The 25,018-nt window shown below is 32.8% G+C and overlaps 4 protein-coding genes across 4 annotated transcripts in view; 1 reads left to right on the top strand and 3 right to left on the bottom strand.

The window, feature by feature from the left end:
• The window catches only part of LOC149484467 (band 7 protein AAEL010189-like), a 277,474-nt gene that overhangs the window by 6,856 nt on the left and 245,600 nt on the right, over window positions 1-25,018 (top strand). The gene's annotated exons all lie outside the window — the stretch shown is intronic.
• Window positions 1,664-6,333, bottom strand: LOC149484508 (cuticle protein 7-like). The gene is made up of 4 exons (XM_089700692.1): window positions 6,179-6,333; window positions 5,342-5,494; window positions 2,678-2,844; window positions 1,664-1,844 (listed from the first exon to the last, which is right to left on the bottom strand). Exons 1-4 carry the CDS (start codon window positions 6,188-6,190, stop codon window positions 1,790-1,792), a joined length of 387 nt encoding a protein of 128 aa, XP_089556818.1. The 5' UTR covers window positions 6,191-6,333; the 3' UTR covers window positions 1,664-1,789.
• On the bottom strand, window positions 12,812-16,956 carry LOC149484507 (uncharacterized). Its single transcript, XM_089700663.1, has 4 exons — window positions 15,662-16,956; window positions 15,150-15,392; window positions 13,772-13,938; window positions 12,812-13,150 (listed from the first exon to the last, which is right to left on the bottom strand). Exons 1-4 carry the CDS (start codon window positions 15,671-15,673, stop codon window positions 12,874-12,876), a joined length of 699 nt encoding a protein of 232 aa, XP_089556789.1. The 5' UTR covers window positions 15,674-16,956; the 3' UTR covers window positions 12,812-12,873.
• Window positions 20,005-22,094, bottom strand: LOC149484506 (uncharacterized). The gene is made up of 4 exons (XM_089700669.1): window positions 22,006-22,094; window positions 21,621-21,923; window positions 21,199-21,365; window positions 20,005-20,283 (listed from the first exon to the last, which is right to left on the bottom strand). The coding sequence occupies exons 1-4, from the start codon at window positions 22,090-22,092 to the stop codon at window positions 20,235-20,237; spliced, it is 606 nt and encodes a 201-aa protein (XP_089556795.1). The 5' UTR covers window positions 22,093-22,094; the 3' UTR covers window positions 20,005-20,234.

Here is a 25,018-nt window from a genome sequence, read left to right as displayed (position 1 = left end):
GTCAATAAAATAAGATCCAGTTTTATATGGCAATCTCATTCATAAACATATTTTATTTTATTTAATTAGGGCTATCCTTTCAATCTAAAATCGACCATCTCCAGATGACTGCAATACATCATATTTGAAATGCTTATGCGTCTGAATATATTTTTTTCTTTTTGAAGCCTATAATCATATTATATACCTACTCTTTATAACTGTTATTTTCACTTTCAATAAAACTCTTAATTTAATACGTTAGTAGACATAATTATGAATACTTAATCAAGTTTATACGAACACATATGAAAAAAATGACAATATAAATTAATTTAACGCTATGCTTCAATGGGTAAATTGCGAAATTTTGAATACCACTCATATTGACAGTTTCATTATCTGTAAAGGAAGTTAATGTCATATCAATTAATATGCCCAATGATTTTTTGGTAATATGAGTCAATTATCATGGTTGCTGATTCATATTTATTAGCAGCCTATTCCTCTTGCATTTTTTTTATAATCTGTCAAGTTAATTTTGAGTAACAAAATATGCTATTGGTATCATTGATATTTTACTGTTGAAGGTATACGTATGGGTACAGGTACACTAAACATGATTCTGTTTTATATAGAAGGTGCGCTGAAATCGCTCCAGTTAATGTTGCCACATTTTTATGAAAATACTCATTATTCAACTTGAAATAGTACTCCAGAAAAAAACGGTTCTGTCATTTTTGCTTGTTAATATAAAAATTAAAAGAAAACGATTTATATGTATTTCAAACTTCGTTCCAAAAATTTTCGTATGACTCCAATATTTCAGTCATATTTTTGAATATTTAGTTCGTTTGAATGCAGTTTTTTTTATTATATCTACCTACGTATATACGTATACACGATATGCACACGCGATGTAACACGAATGCAATTATTCATTTTAATAATTAATAGCTTTTAACAGCACACAAATCAGTAGCAAATTATACATTTGCATTACCTGTAGAGTACCTGTACCTGTGGAGTATTATGAAATATTCTCGCTCTATTAATTAAGATTTATAATTTGACAAATAGAAGCGTCAATTTAAATTATTGTTATATTATGTATTTGGGAATTATGTATTAAAATATTAATTTACTAATACCGATAGCAACAATATTTTTTTTTAATGTAAATCACTAATTTAATTATTTTATGACATAAAATTTATGAATCATAATTTATGACGAAAAATTGATGGTTTATTGCTATACACCAATATTATTGCCATCGGATTTATTAATGGACTCGGGCGGCCATACTGGAGGATAGCAATATTAAAAATAATGGATAGGATGGGGTCTTTTTGAAATAATTGAGTTTTGTATTTAATACTAGCAGTCCGCCCTGGCCTCGCCCGTGGTACATGTTTACGTTTTCTCACCATAAGAACTATCCTCGTACTTCAAGGAATATTATAAAAAAATAATTAACGAAATCGGTTCAGCCGTTCTCGAGTTATGCGCTTACCATTTTGAGATTCATTTTTATATTATAGATGTGGTAATAAATAGTACCTATGAGTATAGATGAAGTATTAAAATATGAAAATAGTTGTATTGGAGTTTTCTAAAGGCTGATCCTATTTCTTGCTGTTCCTAATATGTTGTGGGGTAAAAAATTAATAAAAAATCCAAGTAAGTTTTGTAAAGTTTATTCGCCGCAGTCTTAAAACATAAAGTTCGTTGTCAACTAAAGACTATCTAAAGTATAAGGTACACGTAATATCACATAGGAGCTCTGCCTTCCGGCCAGTCTACCACCCTAGTGGTGGTACTCAGGGTGCACGGGCGCGGTGTTGTGGACTATCGCGTTGAAGCTGCAACAAACACACATAAATTAACAACCAATAACCAATATCCATCACTTACATTACGCTCTATTTGACGATGCAGTGACCGGAACAACTAATTACTACATAGTGTTTAGTAATGTTGAATATATGTAAATTTGCAAACAAATTAAACGGATTAAGTGACACTGAAATTATTTAAAAATCAGGTATTGCGGTTCATTGGTTAAACTCGTTTCCGTTCGCAGTATTGAATTCCATTCGTAATAAGATACACATCGCTTTTATTGTTGCGATATCGCAATAGAACCGAATATTTGAGGCACTTTTTTATGAAGAAATAATTTTAATCTTGATAATCCATTCTAAACGTTATAATTCTATATGAAAACTTTCGCCAGTTTAACAGACACACCCACTAACTTATGAATTGTGTGTATACATTGTATGTAATAAGATAGTCTCTTATGACGTCCCTACAATCCTCCGTTACGCACAGTTGTCAGGTCGTCACAGTCTCTTTACCAAACCACATAATAAAGTAATTGTACGGCGACACACAGATGCTCACTAGACCGTCATTACCTACACTTTGTAAATAAATGACTTTGTCGTGTTATAATCCTCATTATTATACACAGATATCTAAAATCTTTTTCTTATAGGTATAGGTAGGTTTCTTATAGGCACTAATAAAGGGTTAATGTTTTAAAAACATTACTGCAACATTGCAATAACCACATTGGCATACTAAGTATGGTTCTCATCTCTCGTTCTCACATGAGAGTAATGTCTTTTATTACAGAGAAATAATCATTGTCTGTTTAGACCTATTGTTTTGTTCCAAAAAGTAGCCTTACCCATTGTGGTCATCAGCGGTGTACGTGACCTTGCGGAAGGAGCCATCAGGCTGGAGGAGGGAGTATTCGCCCTTAACGACATCACCGTCGCGCGCCTCGTGCTGGGTCTTGTGGTCGCCGGTGTGGGGGTCCGACACGGAGTATGAATAGTCGTATTTAGGATGGGCCTGAGAATTATAATTATAAACAGTTATTATATTTTTTACATGTAGCGAAGAAGCTTTAAATATGTATGAGTAAGTTCGATATATTTGCTTGGTTTTCAATTGATTTGGGGACATAATGATGCTTAAAAAATCTTCTTATATTTGATTATTATCGATTGGGGGGCAAGTATCTCGCCTCGCGGCGGTGTTGTGAACAACTCCGGCTGAGTGGCCAGACGGCCGGAGCCAAGGGCGACTGAGTGAGGAACCTACGGACTATCCGAGCGTTGTCCAGCAGCACTGCCCGCTGTATCCCCACTGTCATGGGCTTCACCGGTAAATCCAACCTCCTTAAATATTGTTTTAAGGAGGTAGGAACCAGCCCATTGGTGGACACAATTACTATGGGGATTATCTCGGCAGAGACACCACCCCACATCTCGACAACCTCATGCGCCAGATCCAGATATTTCAGCCGTTTATCTGAATCGGCCTTAACAAAATTGATTATTATTATTATTATGTACAACATATAAAAAGAAAAACAAATGCAGGATCAATCAATTGAGACGAATGAGCAAAATACCGGTTAGATGTCTACAAAAAATAATCACGTTGAAAAGACATCAACGCGTCAAGTGTTCGTGTGAATAATTAAATACTTTGAAAGCGTTTCACTTTTTAACCGACTTCATGAAAAACATTTAAACGAACAAACAGCTTACTAACATTATTATAAATATAAAGGATTTATTAAATTTGTAGCATCCCACGCCTAAAACCCGTTGTTGAAATCTACCAGCAATCAAGACATCCTCCATTAAAAGTGTCGCTTTACGCAACTGTATTTGGGTCGGCGGCGGCCGCTAACAATCCATATCTGTTATTAAAACGAGCGTGCGCAGAACTGTTTATGCAAACAACGCTGGATTTCGTCCACATCATTCTAGTCATTATCCCTCGATTTCACAATGTCCTGGGAAAACGAGTTCAGTTATTGGAGCTTAAATCACGACTAGGATTCAATCATTACATAACAACTGTTTAGATCAAATTATTACTCACGCCGGTCTATTTATGACAACGTAAAACGTTGCTATCTCATACTTATTTGAACGATTTCATTTCCTTTGTTTTGTAACTAGGTGTTATCTAATTTTATATTATCAAGTTATTGTTAACAAACATTATAATATACTCTCGCTTGGGTGATATAACGTTTTATTAAGATAATTTCTTAATATATCTTTTTAATTACAGTTCACTTTTATTCAGCGGTATTAAATGTATTTTTCATAGTTATGTTCTAGGTAGACTTTTTCTTGGGTAGATTTATTGTTCTCTTTACACGTATTTATTAGAATTATTATAGTTATATTACTAGTATATTACACAAAATTGTATATTCAATTGATATACCTACAATAAAATATATTATTTTATTCTACTCGTATGTTACATGCATAGGATGTGAATACCTCAATAGTATGCATCAGCCAATGATTTCGCGTGTCGATATTACGAGCGGGAATAAAATTAATATTTAGTGAGTTTAGCGAAAACTTCATTATGTAATATTGGTAAAAGTAAAGCTGGATTGTTCGCGGATATTTGCTCCGGAAGCGATACAATAATCGGGTAACAACACGTTCAGATTACGTAACTATCAATTAGTAACTATTGTATTATGCCATCCTCATTTTATGACTGTAACTAGAACTTTTATTAAGAACAGTTTAATGTTTAATCGAAAGTACAGCAAATTAAATGAAAATTTTATAGCGAATGACATCATTTGTTGGCTACTACGTAACTGTTTTACGTGAAGAAGAATATATTTATTTTCTGCATAATACGTAGCAGCAAAGATTTATAGCAAAAAGTAAGCGTCCACGTCTAGAGAATTATACGTTAAGAAGAATACATTTTTTTTGTATAATAGAGAACAGATTGCTTTATTGCAAAAACGTAAAGCTCGCCTATCTAATCCTTTGTTTGTTTTAATGATAGTGATTATCTCTTCACGCAGAGTCTGTAAGTCTTGCGAAATGGCCTTGACCATGTTAGTATCTGGGCCTGAAGATTGTGCAATTTATTGTCTTAATGCATGTTCTCATTACTCGAGTCTCTGTGGTCATTATCCGCTGTTTATATCGTTACACCGAAACTAAATTGTGGGTCGAGTTCATTTATGTTTGCTCGTTGTGAAATGCATTGTGCTATTATAATATGCAATTATATTTATCGTGGTCGTCTCTTTGTAAGTTTATATGGTTCTTGTTTTGTTTTGTTATCCACTCTATCATTGTCTGATTGCGTTGATTTATGTGTTTTGTTAACATCGTCAACGTTAGTTTTTATTTTTTAATTTATAATACTTTGACTTGTAACAAGCGTCTAAAATAGGTATAACAGATTCTTCAGAAGGAATATTTTTATCTCAAGCAAAATCAATTACTTCCCAAAAAATATATGTCTATAACCACCTCAATGAGTTAATTTACTAAGCTGTTCTTACATGATAGTCCACGTGTTGGTCATGGGCTTCATATGTGACGTGTTGTACGGGCGCGTACGCGACAGCCTCGTGGCCGTAGCTCTCGCCGGCATAGCCGTGCCCCGCCAGCAGCCCAGCGGCTGCCACTGCCACTACCGAGAGGATAACTGCGGCCTGTGAACAGATAATGGAGAATTAAATGCTGGAATATATGGGTCTTCCAGAAACCATTGATATGGTGCCGCTGACGAGGTTTTTTTATAGAAGTTGGAGTCTTTATAGAACCTGTATTACGTAAGAATATAGTCCAGAATCTATAGGATGCTGCGGATATAGGTCTTAATGAAACCAGATAATACTGCTTGAGTAGGTATTCAAAAACTTGTAAAACTACATGCTCTTTTTATTCTCTGGTCTCTTAGAATTTGACCTGTAAGTATTCAGGGTCTTATTAATCTGTAACTGACCGTTGATGGATGGTACTGTAAATGAAACTAAATAAATTTTAATTATAAAATAATAAACCAAAAAGCGATTATAATAAAAAAGGATAGTTTTATAGAAAAATGTGCATTATAATGTGGTAGCTAAGTAAACTGAAGTTGTGATTAAATTTATGTTTATACAATAGAACTAAGTAACTATAGTACAAGACTGTTGCAGCAATAAAGAGGTATTGCAGGGCCCAGCTCTGTGCATTGCTCTATATTGTCAAGTTCTATTTAGTAATCCTAGCTGGTACTACCGTCAGGCGCGAACAGACTTCTCGGAAAATGAAATATCAACGCTCCATATATTCTCTGACGATTGTTATCTATCCTTTCACTTGCAACGGGATAGGACACGGATTGCACTTACTTTAGCGAACATTGCGTTTGAATAAGGTTTGCTTCGTTGGAACGATCACACACGACTGATACTCAGGAGGCACACCACCGACTTTTATATTGGTTCAACCACCAAGATGCGGCGCCGTACGCTGCGTCTACGCAAGAATATAGCGGTTTGATAATAATATGGCAATTACGTAAAATTATGTAGCACTGAATACAGTTCAAGGGGAATAATGTAGACAACATAGAAAAATGGAGCAGTTTGTTTAATGAATGATTTCTCGAGCCTCGTAAGTTATGAAAGCTCTAGTTCATTATAGATGTCTGAGCCATCGCACGACTGTTTGGCATCAATTGGTAACATACAATGGTTTATGTTTACCTTGCAGAAATACGATCAACGACGATTTATTATTGACTATTTTCAAATGTTAGGTATACCATTTTTTATTGAATTACAAAACTAGCTTTAGCTATCGTTTTATTCAGCTTTTGATTTGCAAAGTATATCTATCGGATTAAGCATAATTTTTATACAAATCAAATGTATATTAAGATGTCATAAATACGCGTAGGTATATTATTATTTATGCGAATTCTCGCATACATTTATTTTTTGACATAATAATATTTTATCGGGCATATTTTATTAAGTTTCTATCGCGCTTTCTCTACCAAAAAACCTTACATACATTTACATAACATGTTAAAATAATATGCACAATAATACTTGCATTACCTCATAAAAGCGTTTAAAACATCCTTAATAGGGATATAAATCACGAAAGATCTCCATCACGTCGTGTTTTCTCTAGTCCGACTTTTGTTTTACGTGACCAATATGAAACGATACATATCTTAACAGGGTACTGTTGATATTTGGTTAGGAAATGAGGCGGAATTGTTTTCTCATTAAGATTTAGATAAAAATCTCAGCTTTTAACGTATAATTAATGCTATATTTTTAGGAAATTTGCCTTGAAATCCATACTAATATTATAAATGCGAAAGTAACTCTGTCTGTCTGTCTGTTACTCAATCACGCCTAAACTACTGAACCAATTTTCATGAAATTTGGTATGGAGATATTTTGATACCCGAGAGAGGACATAGGCTACTTTTTATACCGGGAAAATGACGCAATCCCGGAAATCCCACGGGAACGGGAACTATGCGGGTTCTTCTTTGACATCGCGGGCGAAGCCGCGGGCGGAAACCTAGTATAATATATGTTTATCTTTCATGTAGTAATTGATTGATGTCATTTTAAAGGCTTAATTGGAAGATTAATTTACATGATTATAATTTTCGTAATTCCGCTTTTAATTTAAAATGTTTTAGCATAGTAACGATAGATTTAAAACAGTTGTAAAGTATTAAAAATATGTTCAGTTTGTTATGTTGCACTGCTATACAATAGAAAAAAAAAGGATTTTTAAGACTTTAGTCTTAGTATTTTGATTCAATCCTTGCTATACTAAAACATTCAAAATTGAAAGCCAAATTTTGATTATAACACCTACAAACAAACGAATTCGAAAGGCACTAAACGTACTCAATAACAATACCTAAAAGTGGAACAACGAAAAGTGATACCTTGCTCAAAAATAGGCAAGTCTAGGCTAGATTGTATTACATTACTATTGCATATGTTCAGTGATATGTGCTGAAATTTAATACAAAAAAATTATTAACTAGTTTTCTGATATATTGTAAGTATGTATAAGCGTTTCTGATAACCTTGAATATCGTCAAATATTCGTGTACATCCTGGGTAGTTTTAACATATTATATTGATCGTCAATTTATTAAAGAGTGAATAATAAAGACTTAAATTTTTAGAAGAGTTAGTGTAAAACAGGATTGGTTTTAAATTATTAAATGAGTCATTTGGGTGTCTATAGGTTTTATAAACCTATTTTTTCATAAAAACTTAGCTACCAATTCAAAAAAAAATATAGCAACTAATATTTTTACTGTCAATCACAATAAATAGCGAAAACTTTTTAAGGTTACGTCTCCGGAAATACCTGATCGGATTAGAAAATCTCATTCAAATGTATCAGATATTAAGTACGAAATGTATGCTGTTTTGAATTTTATTATCGATCAAAGTGTGCCGCTTAGTCTAAATATGTATAAGATATCATCTTTATTTAGAGGATGCATGTTTTCTTTAAGTTATCCATAATATATTTATATTAATTTATCTTTTATTCTGATAAGCAAGCTAAGAAGACTGTTCTTTCTTATGTAATTGATAGTGTTAATTATGAAAGTACAAGAAGTTATGGAAATTCATACTTATAATACTGAGATCTTAAAACATTATCATGTATTTGTGTTGAGTATTAAAGTTGTTAATACATTAATTGCGTCCATTACAACCTATCCGTTATAACTAATTCAGTCAAATGTTAAACTACATTTAACATTTAACGTTTAATTCACTATTCTTCATTAGCTTAAAATTAACTATCATCCATATAGAATATCTACCCAAAAAGATATTGATAGTAAAAATAGTGCTTTAATACACTTCAATACACAGATAAATATCCATGGAATATTGTCGATTTATTACTAGGACATGCTTAGGACATGTTTCATTCTTAATATTATTTTGCACGACAAATTGTACGATTTTCAAAGAGCAATTATAGAGAATCTTGATTCTTATCGGTTCGAATTTTATTCCCAACAGGTACATAAGAAGAAGAAAAGTTTTGACTATTGAAAGGATTTCTTGTTGAATAAATTATATTTTCTTTTTAAATAAAGTTGTATAAAATTTAAAAATGTCATACATTTAGTTATAAATAGTAAATACCTATTATTTCCTAAGAAGGGTTAGATTTATCGTGGATGTTATTTTAAATTATACTTTAAATTCCTATTAAACCAACAACAATAATTTATGTCTTTAGATATATTCCAATAGAACATCAATTCAATATAATGTATTGTTATTATCTTATCTAAAAGTCTTCTTGAAAAAGGGAGAAAAGAACACTTCGATTAACATTCAATGTTAACACGCTTAAAGTTAATAGACTATAACAATTACATGCTTCTAATGCGTTTATTTTGTGCAAATGTTTTAATGATGGTAAAAGTATATGTAATAACGATTTTATTGTTAATTTATGCCACTAAGGGCCGATTTTTCAATGCCCAGATAAACAGCTAGATAGACTTTATTCTTCAGTTAACAAAATATTCAATTTTTCAATAGACGAATAGGACTTATCTATCGAATAACTACGTTATTTAAGGAATAAATCTATTTGCCGCTCCAACGGCCAGATAGCGCGCTATTCGACGGTTAGGCGTTTGAGTTGACAACTGACGCGTCAAATTTGGGATATTTTCGTATGTCATAACATAGAGCGTAGAATTATTAACAATTAAACCTCTTTCTATATAATTATTATCAATTAAAATCATATTGAAATTGATGTTTTTGATAGTACTGATGACCATGCCATTGAAAATTTGCCGAACGCTGCCTTTAAGTATGTCGTTTCCATCGTAAAATATATAAATTGAAACACAAATTTAACCAAACTCTTTACTCGAATCAAAACAACAATCAACAATCATAGAAGACAAGAGCAATCAAGACAAACTTAAAATGCACTCCTGACGTGAGTCATAATGACGGTTGTTTACAAATTGCTCTATCCCGCTCTAACCTGACTAATTATGTTTGTTTCGCCACTCCGAGAGCAGAGGTGCCAATATGGAAATATTTGGTCAGATAGTTATTCATCAAATAAATCACGATTGAAAAATAGGCGAGCCGTTATGAGTTAGATAAATAGTCTACTTAGACTAATTTTAAGGACAATAGTATATTGATGATATTTTTTGGAGTATTGTAAAGAAACGTATATCATGCAACTAAACGCAAGTGGTAATTTAGGTGTATATTTTGATTGATTGACGACGCGTGAATTTAACAGAGAGACAGACAATTTAGCACAATTATGCCGAAGTTTGAAGTAAAAATTGACAAAAATTTGTTGTTTATCAGATGCAATATTGTTCGTAAAAATCTTCTATAAAAGATAAGGTTATTTAGATAAATAAATTATTATGTCAGGTTTATTCGGGCATCTGTGATGTTATTTAATTATATTTTTTAATTTCGTTTGCTCCCCGACACATTAGCGGCCTTTACACGCAAACTCTATCGCGCGTTCTGTGGATCGTACAGGATTACGCGCGGGAAAGCCTGCACGCTCAATCGCTCGCGATTACCTTTGTATGTCTTAACTGCGACACTTGTTCTTTCGCGCGCGATTATTCGTGTTTGCTTTCCTTAGCGGAATGAGCGGCCGTGTAAAGACTAATCGCCCGTGATAGACCGCGTGAAAGAGGCGCGTGTTGCAGTGTGTGCAATGCACACGGTTTTATCGACAACCGCGAGTGATAGAAGTGAAAAAATGGAGACAAGATAAGTATCGGGTGGCGCAAGTTATCATGTTTGCTGGTTTAATTAATATTTGATTGAACTCAAAAAGAAAAAGAAACGTTCAGTGTGGGTTAAAAAATATAGACAGCAATAATGTCACATGCCTTTGATTAAGATAAAACTATCCAGACGATTTCAAGAATTATTTGCGTATGAATAATGAGCTATTTATTTGCTCCACGTGCGTATGTCCGCCATCTTATTCGTGCGCGAAAGAATTTGTGTGTAAAGGCAACCACAGTACAATCACAGGTACAATCGTGAGTGCGATTGCGCGCGCGACTGATGAGCGCGGCATGTGGTCTTTCCTTCCGCGCCCTACACCCTTTATACGCACGCTCTTTCACGCACGATTGCTGTTTCATGCGCGATAGAGTTTGCGTGTAAAGGCCGCTATTATGTCTACATAGCAATTGAACAGTTTATATGTGTACTTCAAAGTTATATTGTGCGGGGTGAATTTTGATACTCTAGTTTTACTAGTATGCTAATGTAATTGCTAAAATATTTAATAAATGTTAATTAGTATCTAAAATTAAACTAAACTTTCTTACGCATATTATATCTCTACAATACATGTAATATTATACAATATAAAGAATATTAAATAATAAAGTGTATATGAAATTAAATTATTCGGCGAGACTTGGTGAAGTAAGTCACGGACAAATTTACTATAAAATGTAAGTGAATATGAAACTTTTTTCGTAAATTCGAGGCATTATGTAAGTAATGTGGTAATTAGGCATTGTTACTCAACTTCACACATCCGCGATTGAATTGATCGATGTAACATGTTTTTTTTAATAATTCAAGTGAACAATTTACTTCAATATGACATTATATGGATCATTTATTGGGCTTCTTATACTATAGCTTCTATAGCTTTAGGCGAGATTTCACAATGGTTATCGTCAAAATGTACAATAAATTTAAACATACATAAATATTAAGTATCAAAATTAATAATTTCTAATTATTTATTGTTATGTGACACATATTAAATATTAGAGTCATATTAATAGTGGTTATTATCACTTGTAAACTAATACATATGCCCCTGTTAGTGATTCTTAAATCAACATAAATAAAGAAGACGACATCAAAATATTAATCTTAAAATACACTAACCTCTTTCTTGTAGATGACCTAACACGGGAGCTGATATTTAGAGTTGTAACATAAATTAGTTTTGCATAAATTAAGTTGCTTTATTCGGAACTCAAAGTAATCTAAGTATAGGTTTGATCAAATTACTTTGAAATGGCAGGACTAGCAATTTGCACCTCCTCACCATAAATAAATAATTTTAATGTGCTTTTTATTCATATAAATAGTGACAAGTCGATGCAGAGATCATTTTTTTCCCATACCTAAGCTTTATAAATTGCAAAGCTTATTTAATAGTAAGATGCTATCAAAACACAATTGACGCGAAATTCTATGCAATTTATTTTTAATTGAGATGATACTGACCTCCGGTCATTATTTGGCAATTAAAATGGGGGTCACGGTTTTGGGAGTAGAATTAATGAAGTATTCGTTCAAGTTCAAAAACGAAGGTTGTTTTCTGGTATCTTAAAATTTACAGCCTATATTCGTAAACGTATTTTTAGAGTACCTATTATATAATATGTAATATAAATTAGTATCATGGTTTTCATAACTTCCGAAATAAGTGATTGTTTCATTCATAGCAAAGATGCGTATAAATGAAATCAATTAGATAGACAGCTAAACCGTGATTGAAATTAATGATTTTTTCGTCGGATACCGTTACGTCTTCGTTGTTCTAATTCATATATGCGTTGCATAAACCAATAATATATGCGGTTAGGAAGCCGAGAACAATAGAATACGAACAATGCAACAGAACGGGAGTACTTCCGAAGTAATATTAACATATTGTAGTGGTTAAAAACACTAATTGGAATCTGTGTTTGATTAAATAGATATTAGCTTTGATGAAGTTATACATCATCGTGCTGTTATTGATGTTCTTATTGTATCATCCACTTGAATTGTTTATTACTGAAGTGTTAAAAGTGATCATTTTCTTTGTCGGTATTTTATGTTTAAGAGGTTGTAGAGAAATATAATTTCTACAAATACTAAATTTGTATTTGTAGAAATTATTAATGTTTAATGTCAATGTTAAAGAAATTAAATAAAACCAAAAAATAAGGAGGGCCTATAAATATTATTTATTTCTATGACCATAGACTAAGATGAGAAGTAATAAATTAATGGTGAGCCAGGATAGGAGCGGCGTGGACGATTTGGCCATGGACAAGGGGAGCGGCGTGGACAATGGGACCATGGGCAGCGTGTACGAGTTGAGCAGCGTGAAGGACGGGGCCAGCGTGGACCACGGGGGCAGCGTGGACGACGGGAGCAGCGTGGACGACAGGGGTAGCGTGGACCTGGGCAGCACGGGCTTGGGCGTTGGCGTGGGCAGCGTTTGCCTGAGCAGCGGCAGCTTGTTCAGATGGGGCTGAGTTGTGGACTACGGCGTTGAAACTGTGGAGAAGAAGTCGGTAAGACATTGTAACGTGTATGTACGATATTCATTGTTACCTAGATAATATAGTTTGGTATCCTAAGATAAAGCTATAGCTAAGGCACTCAACGCTTAGAGCCTCGAAACAAGTGTGGGCACTTAATTTACGTCAATTACAAAACTAGGGCTTATTCTTCGAAAAGATTTTATCAAATCTATTAGCCGAAACAACGTCTGTAAAGATAAATCACATCGTCCTAAACGCAAGCTAGTTAGTCTCGCTAGCTGTATGAGTTATTCGGATCTGGTCAGAACACACATGGTTACAATTACGCAACTACGCATTGGAAGCAAGTTCACACTAGTGGTAATGTAACACTTTCGCGATCTAATTCATAAAACGTATGTCACTACATTTAATAATGTTATAATTTTTTTCATGAATAAGTAATGAGATTTAGAACAACTTTCCAAAATATCTCGTCGCAACACTGTTGATCGTAGTTTTGTAGTCTTATTAAAATCACAGACATAATCTGACGGTTTTAATAGCTCATACGCCCTTATTGTGACTCGTTGATGATGTAACTGAAAACTAAAACTATTTTTGCTATGAAGAAACAATGTAGTTTTTATTATACCCGTTGTGAGCATCAGCGGTGTATTCAACAGTTCTGACAGCGCCATCAGGCTGGACCAGGGAATATTCGCCTCTCACGACATCACCTTCGCGGCTCTCATGCTGGGACTTGTGGTCACCGGTGTGAGGGTCTTCTACAGAGTAGGAGAACTCGTAGTGAGCGGGAGCCTGGAAGGAAAAATGCTCGTACAATAAATGAACATAATAATGGCAAATATATCTAAGTTGTTGGTTATGTTGTGATGAAAAGAATCATTTAAAACTGATTCAAATGTATGTTACTCACTGTAGAATTTGAGAACAATAGTTCTTCAATTTTGTATTCTCTTATTGCCTAGTGTTCCAGTTACAGTTTCACAAGCTATTATTTCGGTGTAAATATTGCTGGCTTGATTAACATTGATACATGTATTATTAGCAGCTATTACCAATTTCAGTTGTGCTACCATTGATGGCGTGATTGATAAGCAACATGAGTTACAAAACGTTGTTATGTCAAGTTACTTGCACAAACTGTTTAATTGCGTTGTATTAGCGGTATTAATTTTTAATCAAGGCCTTTCACTTCTCTAGTTAAAATAGTTAAAGTTACATTTAACATGGAGCAGTTACAAAAACAATTAGTTTATTTTCATATTAAATCGCCGATAAAACATCTGACAGGTTGATTCACAATCCCAGTAACCTCCTTCAACGCGACACCTTCTATCATTTAAGATTGCGAATGTTATTTAATCACCATTCCCGGATATGCAAAGCCCTCTTGCATCATAAATAGAGCGGTTGTTCGAATTTATCCAAGTCCCTTTATCTAATAGTATAGTTGCGATTATAAACGAGATCACTTCCCTATTGGTCAAGGAATGTGAAACTACCAATCTCCAATGGTGACTTATGTCTGAGGTGCAATTATTACTTAATTTATACAAACAACGTGCATACGAATCTGTTAGAATTTAATAACGTTTAGCATTACTCTACATAAACGGGAATAAAACGTGAACTTTATTAGACTGTTGATATTATTTTTCATATTATTCCACAATACAATAAATATAACTCTCTCAATAATCTATCAATATCTCTATCAATCAAGAAGAGAGGCTATCAAGAAACTACTCAATAAAATAAGCAGATACTTCTAACGAACTATCTATTTAATTGATAAACGTTAAATATTGATAGTTATTGCCTTGCCTACATAAAGCTAACTGACCGACATAAGTGAAAATTAATTGAATTGGCTCAATGATTTTATCTGCAATGATGTCTATTTAGATGTCATAATAACATACCTATTCAGCTTTTGTATAAAATATGATTTTGTGTGAAGTTTTTCTTTACTAAACTATTCTAATATTATTTGTGCCTTATCTTACTTGTTCCTCGATGTGTTCGCGAGCAATCGCGATAGGAGCAGCGTGGGCTACATGTTGGACAATAGGAGAGGCATGGATCAAGGGAGCGGCATGGGCTACAACTGGGCCATGGGCTACAATGGGGGCATATGCCTGTTGCGTGGGCTGGTCGTGGCGAACGATGCTCTGGGAGGAGACAGCGGAGTGACCTTCCTGGATGAGTCCGGCTTGGCAGACTGCTACCAGGAGGCTGATGACTGCTACCTAGAAAATTATTCAACATTGTATATACATTAAAAATTATTATAGGTTATGTCACTTAGGGATGATGCAAACATCAACTATTGAAAGATTTGTAGTAGGGTTGATATTAGCGCGTCCAAATAATCAAACTTTGCAGCTTTATAAAATTTGTTTATATTTTGAACAGAAGATGTTTTGATGATGTTGTGATCTTCACTTTTTTATATTTCGAAAAGAGTTTATAAAAAGACCTTTCGCAATTTTTGTGATTAAATATATCGATATCTTACTTTGAAGTACATGTTGATGCTTTATTGAACTGTGCTCAATTGGTATGGATAAGGGTTTTGAGGTAGTTTTTATACTTGATATGAATGCATGTGTCATTTAACACCAAACCGGCTGGCTGACATACGACCCGCAAAGTTGTTACGTCATAGGCGCTTTTAAGCTTCTTTCAAGGTTAACTGTAAACTTTACAGATGCTCATTTTCTATAATAAATGTTAAGTGGTTGAACGTTTTAAGGATGACACGATGAATCTTGTCGTGAATGGTTGGGTAATAGTAGCAGATACTTTTTGTTTCATACGTTTCTTGTGTTTGTTATAATTTCACCTCAAATATATTCAATCGAATATTACGAAAATCGAAATCCTTGCACTTTAAATAATTATTTATTGTAACAATAAAAGATAAGGCACTGTCGGAAGAGCGAGATGTTCTAACACAAGCATTTAAATGCTTAAAAGGATGTCTCAATGACTGAAAAATGGAAAACATATTTGTTACTGAATAAATATTTTTAATTTTGATTTTTGATTTTGAATTAAAAGAGTTTGTAACCTACCTACGTACAAACATTTTTAACAGTTGCTTAATAAAGTAAAATCTTATTGTATCATGATATCTGCAAAGATAGTAATGAATGAGCCAACAGAAGTAGCGGTAAACCCCGCTTGATTGACTTTTGAGATAAGGTACCTTTATGCCCTTTATCTTCATTAAATCCATTTTGTGTTACGAATTAATTATTAGGCAAGTATTATAGGTTATAAAGAAAATGCAATGCATGAATCAAATTTGGCGAATAGACTCAAACAGAACATAATTTTTAAATTATGTGAAAAAGTATTTCCAGGAAATATATTATGTATCCCCAACTTAAAATTGTAGAGTTCCTTTTTTGCTTTACTATTTTTACATATTAAATTAATTCAAAAAAGTACTGTGAAGCCAGCCTTATTCTTATAAAATCACACAGTGTGAACGCGCCTTTAGATTCCGGTCCGGTAAGAAAGTAGCGCTCTGGGTTGCACCGAGTGATCCAGTAAACTGTTGTGTAATGTTAGGCTGGTAGCATACTGAGGATTTTTTCTGATGTGATATAATATAATATGTGTTATAGTTTATGTGACTACCTATGTATCTCCTTACGATGACGGCGATATTTAACGTTGTAAATGGAAAATTATTAAGGCTTGAACCAAATTCCTGGAGGAAAAAAAAATTGTTTAGGGATTCCTGAGTAATATGATTAAATTAAAATATGACGATATAATTAAATCGACTACAAGATAATCTTAGTTATGTTATAGCTCAGTAAGGAATTTACTTAATGCCAAATACAGCACAGCGCAGTCTATTTAACACAGACAATGAGTTAAATCATTTACATAGTGTCAAATACTTACACTGATTCGAATAATGCAATTTATTTAACACAGTAAAAACATTAAACAATAACAACCAAACCCAGTGTATCACAACTTTACGCACAGCGTTTATTTCCCTCATGCATAGCAACGTAATGCAACCCTCGAAGGTCAGAAGTAACTCGATATCGACAAAAACATAACGAAACCTTTCGATCCAAAAGTTAAATCGATTGCTATCTTCGTTGTATGTCATGTCAAGAAGAGCGGTATCGTTAAAGGAACGATTGCTCATTATTGTTAATACGCCAGCATTTTAAAGGCGAACTTTGTAATGGATTTTGTACATTTTTTTTAATTTTAAAGATATTCTGTTGCTGCAATTTTACTTAGTTCTGAAATATATGAATTTTTTATTTGTTAACGTAACTAGAGTATGAGCGTTGCGTCGCGACTGGTTACGACCTAGAAGTCTATGAAGAATGTACTAGAAGTATCTTATTTGAAATATATGGTCTGTAACCCAAAAGAGTACCGGATATCTTATAAGTGCATTGTCATGATAAGTCATAATTAACAGGAAGCCTTAATTCTAGGTCTTATTTTTATCATGCTCTGCTTAAAAATAGAGCTTAACCATATTTTTAAGCTATTGCATAGCTTCTATCGCGGGCCTTGAGCGCGGGGACCAAATCGAGAAATTCCGTAACGAAAAAAACCTCACGCTCCGCACTCCGACGGGCACGGAGGTGTGGCTTGAAGGCATGCTATGCAATAGCTTTACCGCGGCAGTCCCCGAGAGCCACACGTCTTTTTTTAAATAAATATTTTAATTTACAGCGGTTATTTTTTATTATTAATTTAATTAAAAGTAGAAACGATGACAGGCTTCAAGTATGGATTAAAATATATCAGATAGGTACTTTCATTAAGTCAAACCTTGAGTGTAATATTAAATTTGAGCGTATTGTATTACAATGAATATTTTTGGTATTAAGGCTTGAAATATCACGGAATATATAAGATTCATGAAGGATGAATATAGTTTATTTTATAAAATTAAAATTAAAACAAAAACACACTTTTCGATCTGGTAATAACATAAAGAGGAGAGCATAAAAAGGGCTTAACTTTGCCACATAGAGTTAAAAAGCTATCGCTATTCATGCTGTGAAGCTATAATCACTATTATTAAACATTCGAAAATTTTAATATATGAAATACTCTTTTAAATGCATTTTGTAATATTTATTTCACACGTACAACTGTCGGCAATTATTATGAATTGTATAAAAATGCGATACAAACAACCGCAAAGCACGCAAAAAGGTGCATTGAAAAATGAATTCAATGTCATTGCTACTGCCATTCGTTATTCAATCGAATGTATTTGATAAATTCGATCACCCAATATTAAAATATAAGATACTTATTAATTGTTACACTGGTTGGCTTTTTTGGAGGTTACCAAAAGTATAACACAATTCAGATTTTTTCTATACTGGATGACGTCTTTTTGGATTTTTTTTCAAACAGCTCTTCGATAGCAGTATCATAAATTAAATATTTTAAACTAGTAATGAAAGTCCTTTCGGGGATTTTTTGCATCGGCCAATTAGAAAGATAACAAAACTTAGTTTTGAAAATGCACTGTACTTATTTTAATAGTCCAAGATGAAAGATTAAGTAATTTAATTTAACATTCTCATTGCAAGAATCAGAGAATTTTTAACCAAAACGATATTTCCGATCATAAAAAAATTCATACATAACATTCGTTTGAATGTAAGGAAATATAAGGAAATTGATTTGCATATACATATATAAATAAAAAACTTGTTCGATGTCGCATTTGATTTATTAAAATAATAATTTTATTATACATAATTTGAAATTTCGATTACGGGACATTGCATAAAAAAGCGAACTTATGTAAAGCGTGCGATTAATATCCTTTCGATGTGAAATAATTTATCATTACTGGTGACCTTTCGATAGTCTGCCCATTTATTGCACGATATGGTAACCTTTTCTCTTTAAAATGAAGACGTTTTTATTTTTTAAATACTTGGAATATGTAAGTTCTACATGTCTGCGGGGGATATATTTTTTATCATATTGTGTCAAAAATTACTTTTGGAATCAAGACAACTGCATATATATTCTTCCAGAATTGAAGTATTGGCAAAAACAGAAATTATATACTTACACAAAAAAAACAAATTGTTATTTAGGTTCTCTTGTTTTAAAAAGAAAATACCATCTACACTGTTCCTACTGTTATTGCCCGTTTCATGACCCCAATCCAAAAGTCTTTTAGTTTTTTACAATGACCACCGATCAGTGTTCACTGAAAATCTATCACAGTAGGTAAGTTATAATGTATTTCTTGTAATTCTAATCACGTCACAAATATATTTTACAAAAGTAACTTTAAAATATTTTAGCTTTAACATCAAAAATATCCTCATTTAATTATGAAGATCTTATTGATAAGCAAGCAGTAGCAAGATAGTAAATATTCATTAGGTACAAGTAGCACATAAGTTTATTTCCCTATTATATCGTAGCTGTATAATTAATTAAAATATCCGTAATTAATGAACTTTAGAGAGTAGATATATTACTGTGTAAGTTTTAAACATATTGACGAAAAGCTATAAATCAATATATCAATAAGGAATAGCATAATAAATCATAACTACGTTACTAATTTATATGGCTTACAGGCTTTATTATTTTAAGCAATCGTTAAAATGAAAATATAAAACAAAATATTTTTTAAGAAATTGTTAATTTTTTTCATATAAAGCTGGAATTTGAAAAATTCTATTTATGATATAATATCTTCATTTTGATTAAACAATATAGCGGATATTCCTTAAAAATATAACAAATGCATTAAGAAGTAAATTAATATAAAATACGAGGCAGTTTAGTTGTTGATATAGGTAATGTTTTAAATAAGTAAAACACAAGTTTTTGGTATCACATTTATTCATATTATGTACTAATCAACCAATCATCAATTGCACAGTGAAATAAAGAAACATACAACAAGATTGAAGAACAACACAAGAAGGCTAAGAATTTGAACTAATACTGTTAACATAACAATTTATAAGTCAGAGATTGAAGAATATACAAAGATAGAGAAGAAATATTCGAAGTATAAGCTAACATTTCCTAATCTAATATCACAGGTTGGTCTAATGATGATGGATGACCGGCGGCGAATTGTGTACCACGGCGTTGAATCTGTTGACAAAACAAAATTTAATATGTGATTGCCATGAGATGATGAAGCGTAGATCCTATTTGTAATTTGCTGTGTATGGTGAAATCGTTTACAACGGCAGCAACTATGTGTTGCGGAATTCGTTTTTAAAGTAAAACTTTTATTATATCGTCTCAAACTTTTTGGTCTGTGTAGCGCATGTCGCGTGACGGTCGAACCGTACGATAATAATTATCGTACAAATACGATAATTTTGTGCCTAAGTTTCACTTTTACCGTGGTTTCATAAAACCACACAACATTTTTTTTATATAAGCAAGTTAGAATTAAAGATTTGTTAATTTTAGATAATGCTGAAAAGTGCTATTTGCATACAATGATCTTCTTTATTTCTTACGTTTCTAAGTTTTAAAGATTTCGATTCAAGTAAAAGATTTCAGTTATAAAATAGGATTAAAACTAATTACGAAATTAGTTTCGATGTTCGCAACGCGCTTGAGCAACACCATAGAAGTGGAACGTTGTGGTTCTCTAGATATCTAACACTTAATAATACACCTAGGTTCTCCTACTTTCATTATTACACGTTTCTGATATTTTTAGACAAATCAGGAAACCATAACTCACAATTAACTTAAATGCTGGGAAGTTATGAACCGAATATGTTTCTGTAGCTTTTCATTTTTTTATGGTGTTCGTAAAATTGGTTCATTACTTTTAATATATTCTATATCATCATTTTGTAAAGCATTAAGACGATTTATTTAATAGACTGATCAGTTTAACGTCTAAGTAAATAATTAAGTCAATTTCTACGGTTATGAATTATACGAAGATTCAAAGAGTTTTTAATAGGGAATTGAAAATGATCACGTTACTATATAAATTTAAGGTATTCTACACTAACATTTTAATATAATATGATTGTTCCTTACCCATTGTGGTGGTCAGCGGTGTATGTGACCTTGCGGAAGGAGCCATCAGGCTGCAGGAGGGAGTATTCACCCTTTACGACATCACCGTCGCGGGTCTCGTGCTGGGACTTGTGGTCGCCGGTGTGAGGGTCCTCAACGGAGTACGAGTATCCGTATTTAGGGTGCGCCTGTAATAAGTCATAGTTTATCATGTAAACAAGGAATGTATTTGCTTTATACGGTACATAGGTAGCGATGATATGAATAAGCTTCAACTGTATTTATTTTTATTAAAAAATAATTGTTTTGTATCAGCAAAATAAGTTGTTCGTTACGCCTTATTTAGGATATGTTAGAGGCAGTTCTTTTTGCTCTTTTTATTTTTGGTCTTGTAGTGAAAATATTTTTGCGATTAAAAAATCGTGTTATGTTGTTATCCTTACGTATTCATCAACATAGTGGTCTTCATGAGCAGGGACGGCGTGGACGGGAGCGGCGTGGTAAGCAGGCTCTGCGTGGTATTGTGGGGCGGCGTGTACCACCTGATTCTGGACTGGGGCAGTGTGGTATTGTTGGGCAGCGTGGTATTGTTGGGCAGCGTGGTATTGTGGGGCGGCGTGCGCTTCATAGTGTACTGGTGTTTCGTGGACGTTGTCGTGACGGATGATGTTCTGGGAAGACACGGCAGGCGCGTGGTGCAAAAGACCAGCGCTCGACACCGCCACCACCGCACAGAGAACTGCAATCTTTAAACAACAAAAAATTAACACTTCATGAACCGCTATTAATCTCGACATGCACGTAAGGTCTAATTTGAAAGGTGCTTACTTTGGTAAACATTTTGTTTGATACTAATGCCTCGAGTTGACTGCTATCGTTTTGAATTGCAGTCTTTTTATATAACAAACAAAACATAAGTGTCGACGTGGTGGGGCGTCTATTCCTGATGATATCCGATCGGATCAGAGTAATTGCGTTGCCAATCACACTATATCGAGTTGCAACATTTGATATGGGTCCGATGTGTAGTAAAATTGTATCTTGACCGAACACAATGCGATCTACATCTTTATGCATATTTTACTATTTTTTAATGTTTACTTTTACAATTTTTATGTTTTGATGGTTTATGATTATGAGATTATACTGAGACTATGACAATGTATTACGAAAATTTGAACAGAGATTTGATGGGCATCGTTGAATGCGTTCATTTCATTTCTACGTTATTGTTAATAACATTCAAATATAAATGAAAATATGTACTTAGTTATTTTCGCAAAAATCACATTGACCTTATTGTTGCTCATGTTATAAATGCAAAATGTTGTTTTAATGTTATTTTTTGGGACACAATGAAGATTTTTATATAGGATTTCGTGTCTGGAGAGAGTAAGGAGGCTAAAAGGTGACAAAAGCTGCTTTTAAGGCAATGAAACATATTATTCACATGGGAATTATCTTTGAAAACGTGTGCGAAGCCGCGGGCGGAAAACTAGTTACATAAAAAAAAATTAGTATTTTTAATTAGAAGATAGGCATACGTATGTCATTTCAAAATTTTTATCTAACCCATATGCTGAATAGGTTTTGGTTATTGGGTCAAAAATTTATAAAGTAATAAGTGTGATAGAAAGGTTTATGAAAAGTAAAATATTTAATCACATTTGAATGTTAAAATCTTAGAAACTAACGCAAAACTTCAAGCAGAATTTAAGATTTTGTAAATTCTGAACGATGCACTTCAGGGTCATACGAAATACCAATTAAATTGTTTAGATACACACGATTTAGATAACAACGGTTATATGATAGTGGAGATTGTAAGACGTTGAGCAATCCAGTGTTGAATATCATTACGACGTGCTCACAAGGCACTTGAGTTAAACATACTTTACCTAATAAAAAGCTCTCCATAGTTGATCTTGTTTATTGGTCAGTTGAAAGACCTACCCTTATTCATAAAATTAATACTTTCAGGACGTTTAATGGATGTACTGTTGCCCTAAAATAACGAAGCTCGTGCTATAAAGAAGGTTGAAGACAAATCTTATGTATATTACATACGTTATTAGAGTAATTATAAGATAATAAGTACCTTTATAATTATTAGCAGTGTATATGAAGACAAGTTTATCACAATATTGTATAAGTATATGTAGATAGAAACTATACACTCTACTCTCTAGCAAAAAGGTTTCAATCACAAACATTGTCCTATCAGGTAACGTTAAAATAAGAGAAAAATGTCTAAACAGTTATGAATAAACCTTTAGTTACTAGAAAGAATTTATCAAGTTTAAAAAAACATCGTTCATAAAATAACTTAATAATAGTTACCTTCGATACTGTTAAGAATAATGAAATTGTAATTGAAAAGTGACAGTACTAGATACGTTTTAGTGAGGTTATATAAAATTCGAGGTAATTTATACATCTATTGAATTTTATCGTATAAAATGGAATATTTAGCTCCTAATTTATCTTGAAGTTTTTACGAAGCAAAAGTACTCTTTCTAATATTATGTAAAATAAAATCAAATCCAAGTGTAGGTTAACACAAAGTAACTTAGATACAATCTGATTTTATGATGTTTTGCCAATCGAAACTTTTTTTATAATAAGTGTGTACATACCGCTCAATTTTAATAAATATTCAGTTTGTAATACTGCTTATTGTGTACATTTTTTTCCCAGAACAGGGTTTCGAATTCGTCGCATATTTAATTTATATAATACAAATCCACTTATCTAGAGCTCTATCTATAGATTGTTTAAAAGATAAAATTACTTTTAATTATTATATCATAGAGCTAAATTCTTCAATTTTAGTACCAAAGAATTTACCTTACATAACTAGATAATTGTTAAATTATAATTAAACTGGCAGTTCGATGCATGTGTTAGGTAATATTCTTATAAAGAATACAAAGTAGATCACTTCGATCTATCTAATTTTAAATGTAAATGAAAAAGAAGAAAGTAAATTATGCTTTTAATTGACGATTTAGAATAAAAATAAGTACGCTTTCTTTGTCATTTAATTTCAGGAAAAAGTTTTTATAAATTTTATGCGAACCCGGATGTTGTGAAGTAAAGCATATATTAGGTAGAGTTTAGAAATTAAAGACTTTTTAACGGATTTTAAACGCACTTCGCTCGTGGTACATATTTCGCAATAAAAGGTAGCCATGTTCTTTCTCAGGCTCTAAAGATTATCTGTGCCAAATTTCATCAAAATCGGTCCAGTAGTTTATGAGCCTATTCATTACAAACAAACAAACAAACAAAGTGTTCCTCTATATAAAATTAGTGTAGATATTATTTTCCTGACGTTTCGAACACTTTTCAGCGAGCGCGGTCACGGGGAGACTCCCCGTATAATTCCTAAATGTATAATACTCGCGTAAAATCAAACACTAGAAAATGTAGAGTAATTAGGGGAACAACCTTTTGCACCCGTATCAAAAGGATAATTTTTTTTATCAACATCGGGGATCAAACCTAGCGTCTCTCAGTTTTACACTTGCCTAAACCACTGGACCAAGAAGGAGGTTCATATAATAACAAAAGAGCGAAGCAGTGAACATTAACAAATAGCTTCACCAAATATAACGAAAATTATATTTTAAAATTTCATAGTTAGTTAAGTCGTTATTATCTCGGACAAAATTGTTTTAAGAAATAATGTTTTTCGAAATCATAAGTAGGTATCATTACAAAATAATTGTAACATGGCCATGTTACATTTAACTATGTGTTACATATTTGGCTACTACCCACAGGCAACGTATTTTTAAAAGAAGTTGGTTGGAAATTTGAATAATAGAAGAGATAATGG

The sequence above is a fragment of the Colias philodice genome, chromosome 11, assembly GCF_061535455.1.
Source record: "Colias philodice isolate Cphi_HAF_F1 chromosome 11, ilColPhil1 Martin Lab GWU primary, whole genome shotgun sequence".
NCBI classification, from domain to species: Eukaryota; Metazoa; Arthropoda; class Insecta; order Lepidoptera; family Pieridae; genus Colias; species Colias philodice.
This window is presented reverse-complemented; position numbering and strand designations above follow the sequence as displayed.

Excerpts from the sequence above, each read along its gene's own strand:
- LOC149484507 (XM_089700663.1), bottom strand. Across the intron at positions 13,939-15,149 it reads GCGAACACATCGAGGAACAA|GCTCCCGCTCACTACGAGTT; the intron begins GTAAGATAAGGC and ends TTTTCCTTCCAG. Across the intron at positions 13,151-13,771 it reads ACCGCTGATGCTCACAACGG|TTTCAACGCCGTAGTCCACA; the intron begins GTATAATAAAAA and ends TCTTCTCCACAG.
- LOC149484508 (XM_089700692.1), bottom strand. Across the intron at positions 2,845-5,341 it reads ACCAACACGTGGACTATCAT|GCCCATCCTAAATACGACTA; the intron begins GTAAGAACAGCT and ends TATAATTCTCAG. Across the intron at positions 1,845-2,677 it reads ACCGCTGATGACCACAATGG|CTTCAACGCGATAGTCCACA; the intron begins GTAAGGCTACTT and ends TGTTTGTTGCAG.
- LOC149484506 (XM_089700669.1), bottom strand. The coding sequence starts at position 22,092 with ATGTTTTGTTTGTTATATAAAAAGACTGCAATTCAAAACGATAGCAGT. Across the intron at positions 21,366-21,620 it reads ACCACTATGTTGATGAATAC|GCGCACCCTAAATACGGATA; the intron begins GTAAGGATAACA and ends GACTTATTACAG. Across the intron at positions 20,284-21,198 it reads ACCGCTGACCACCACAATGG|ATTCAACGCCGTGGTACACA; the intron begins GTAAGGAACAAT and ends TTTTGTCAACAG.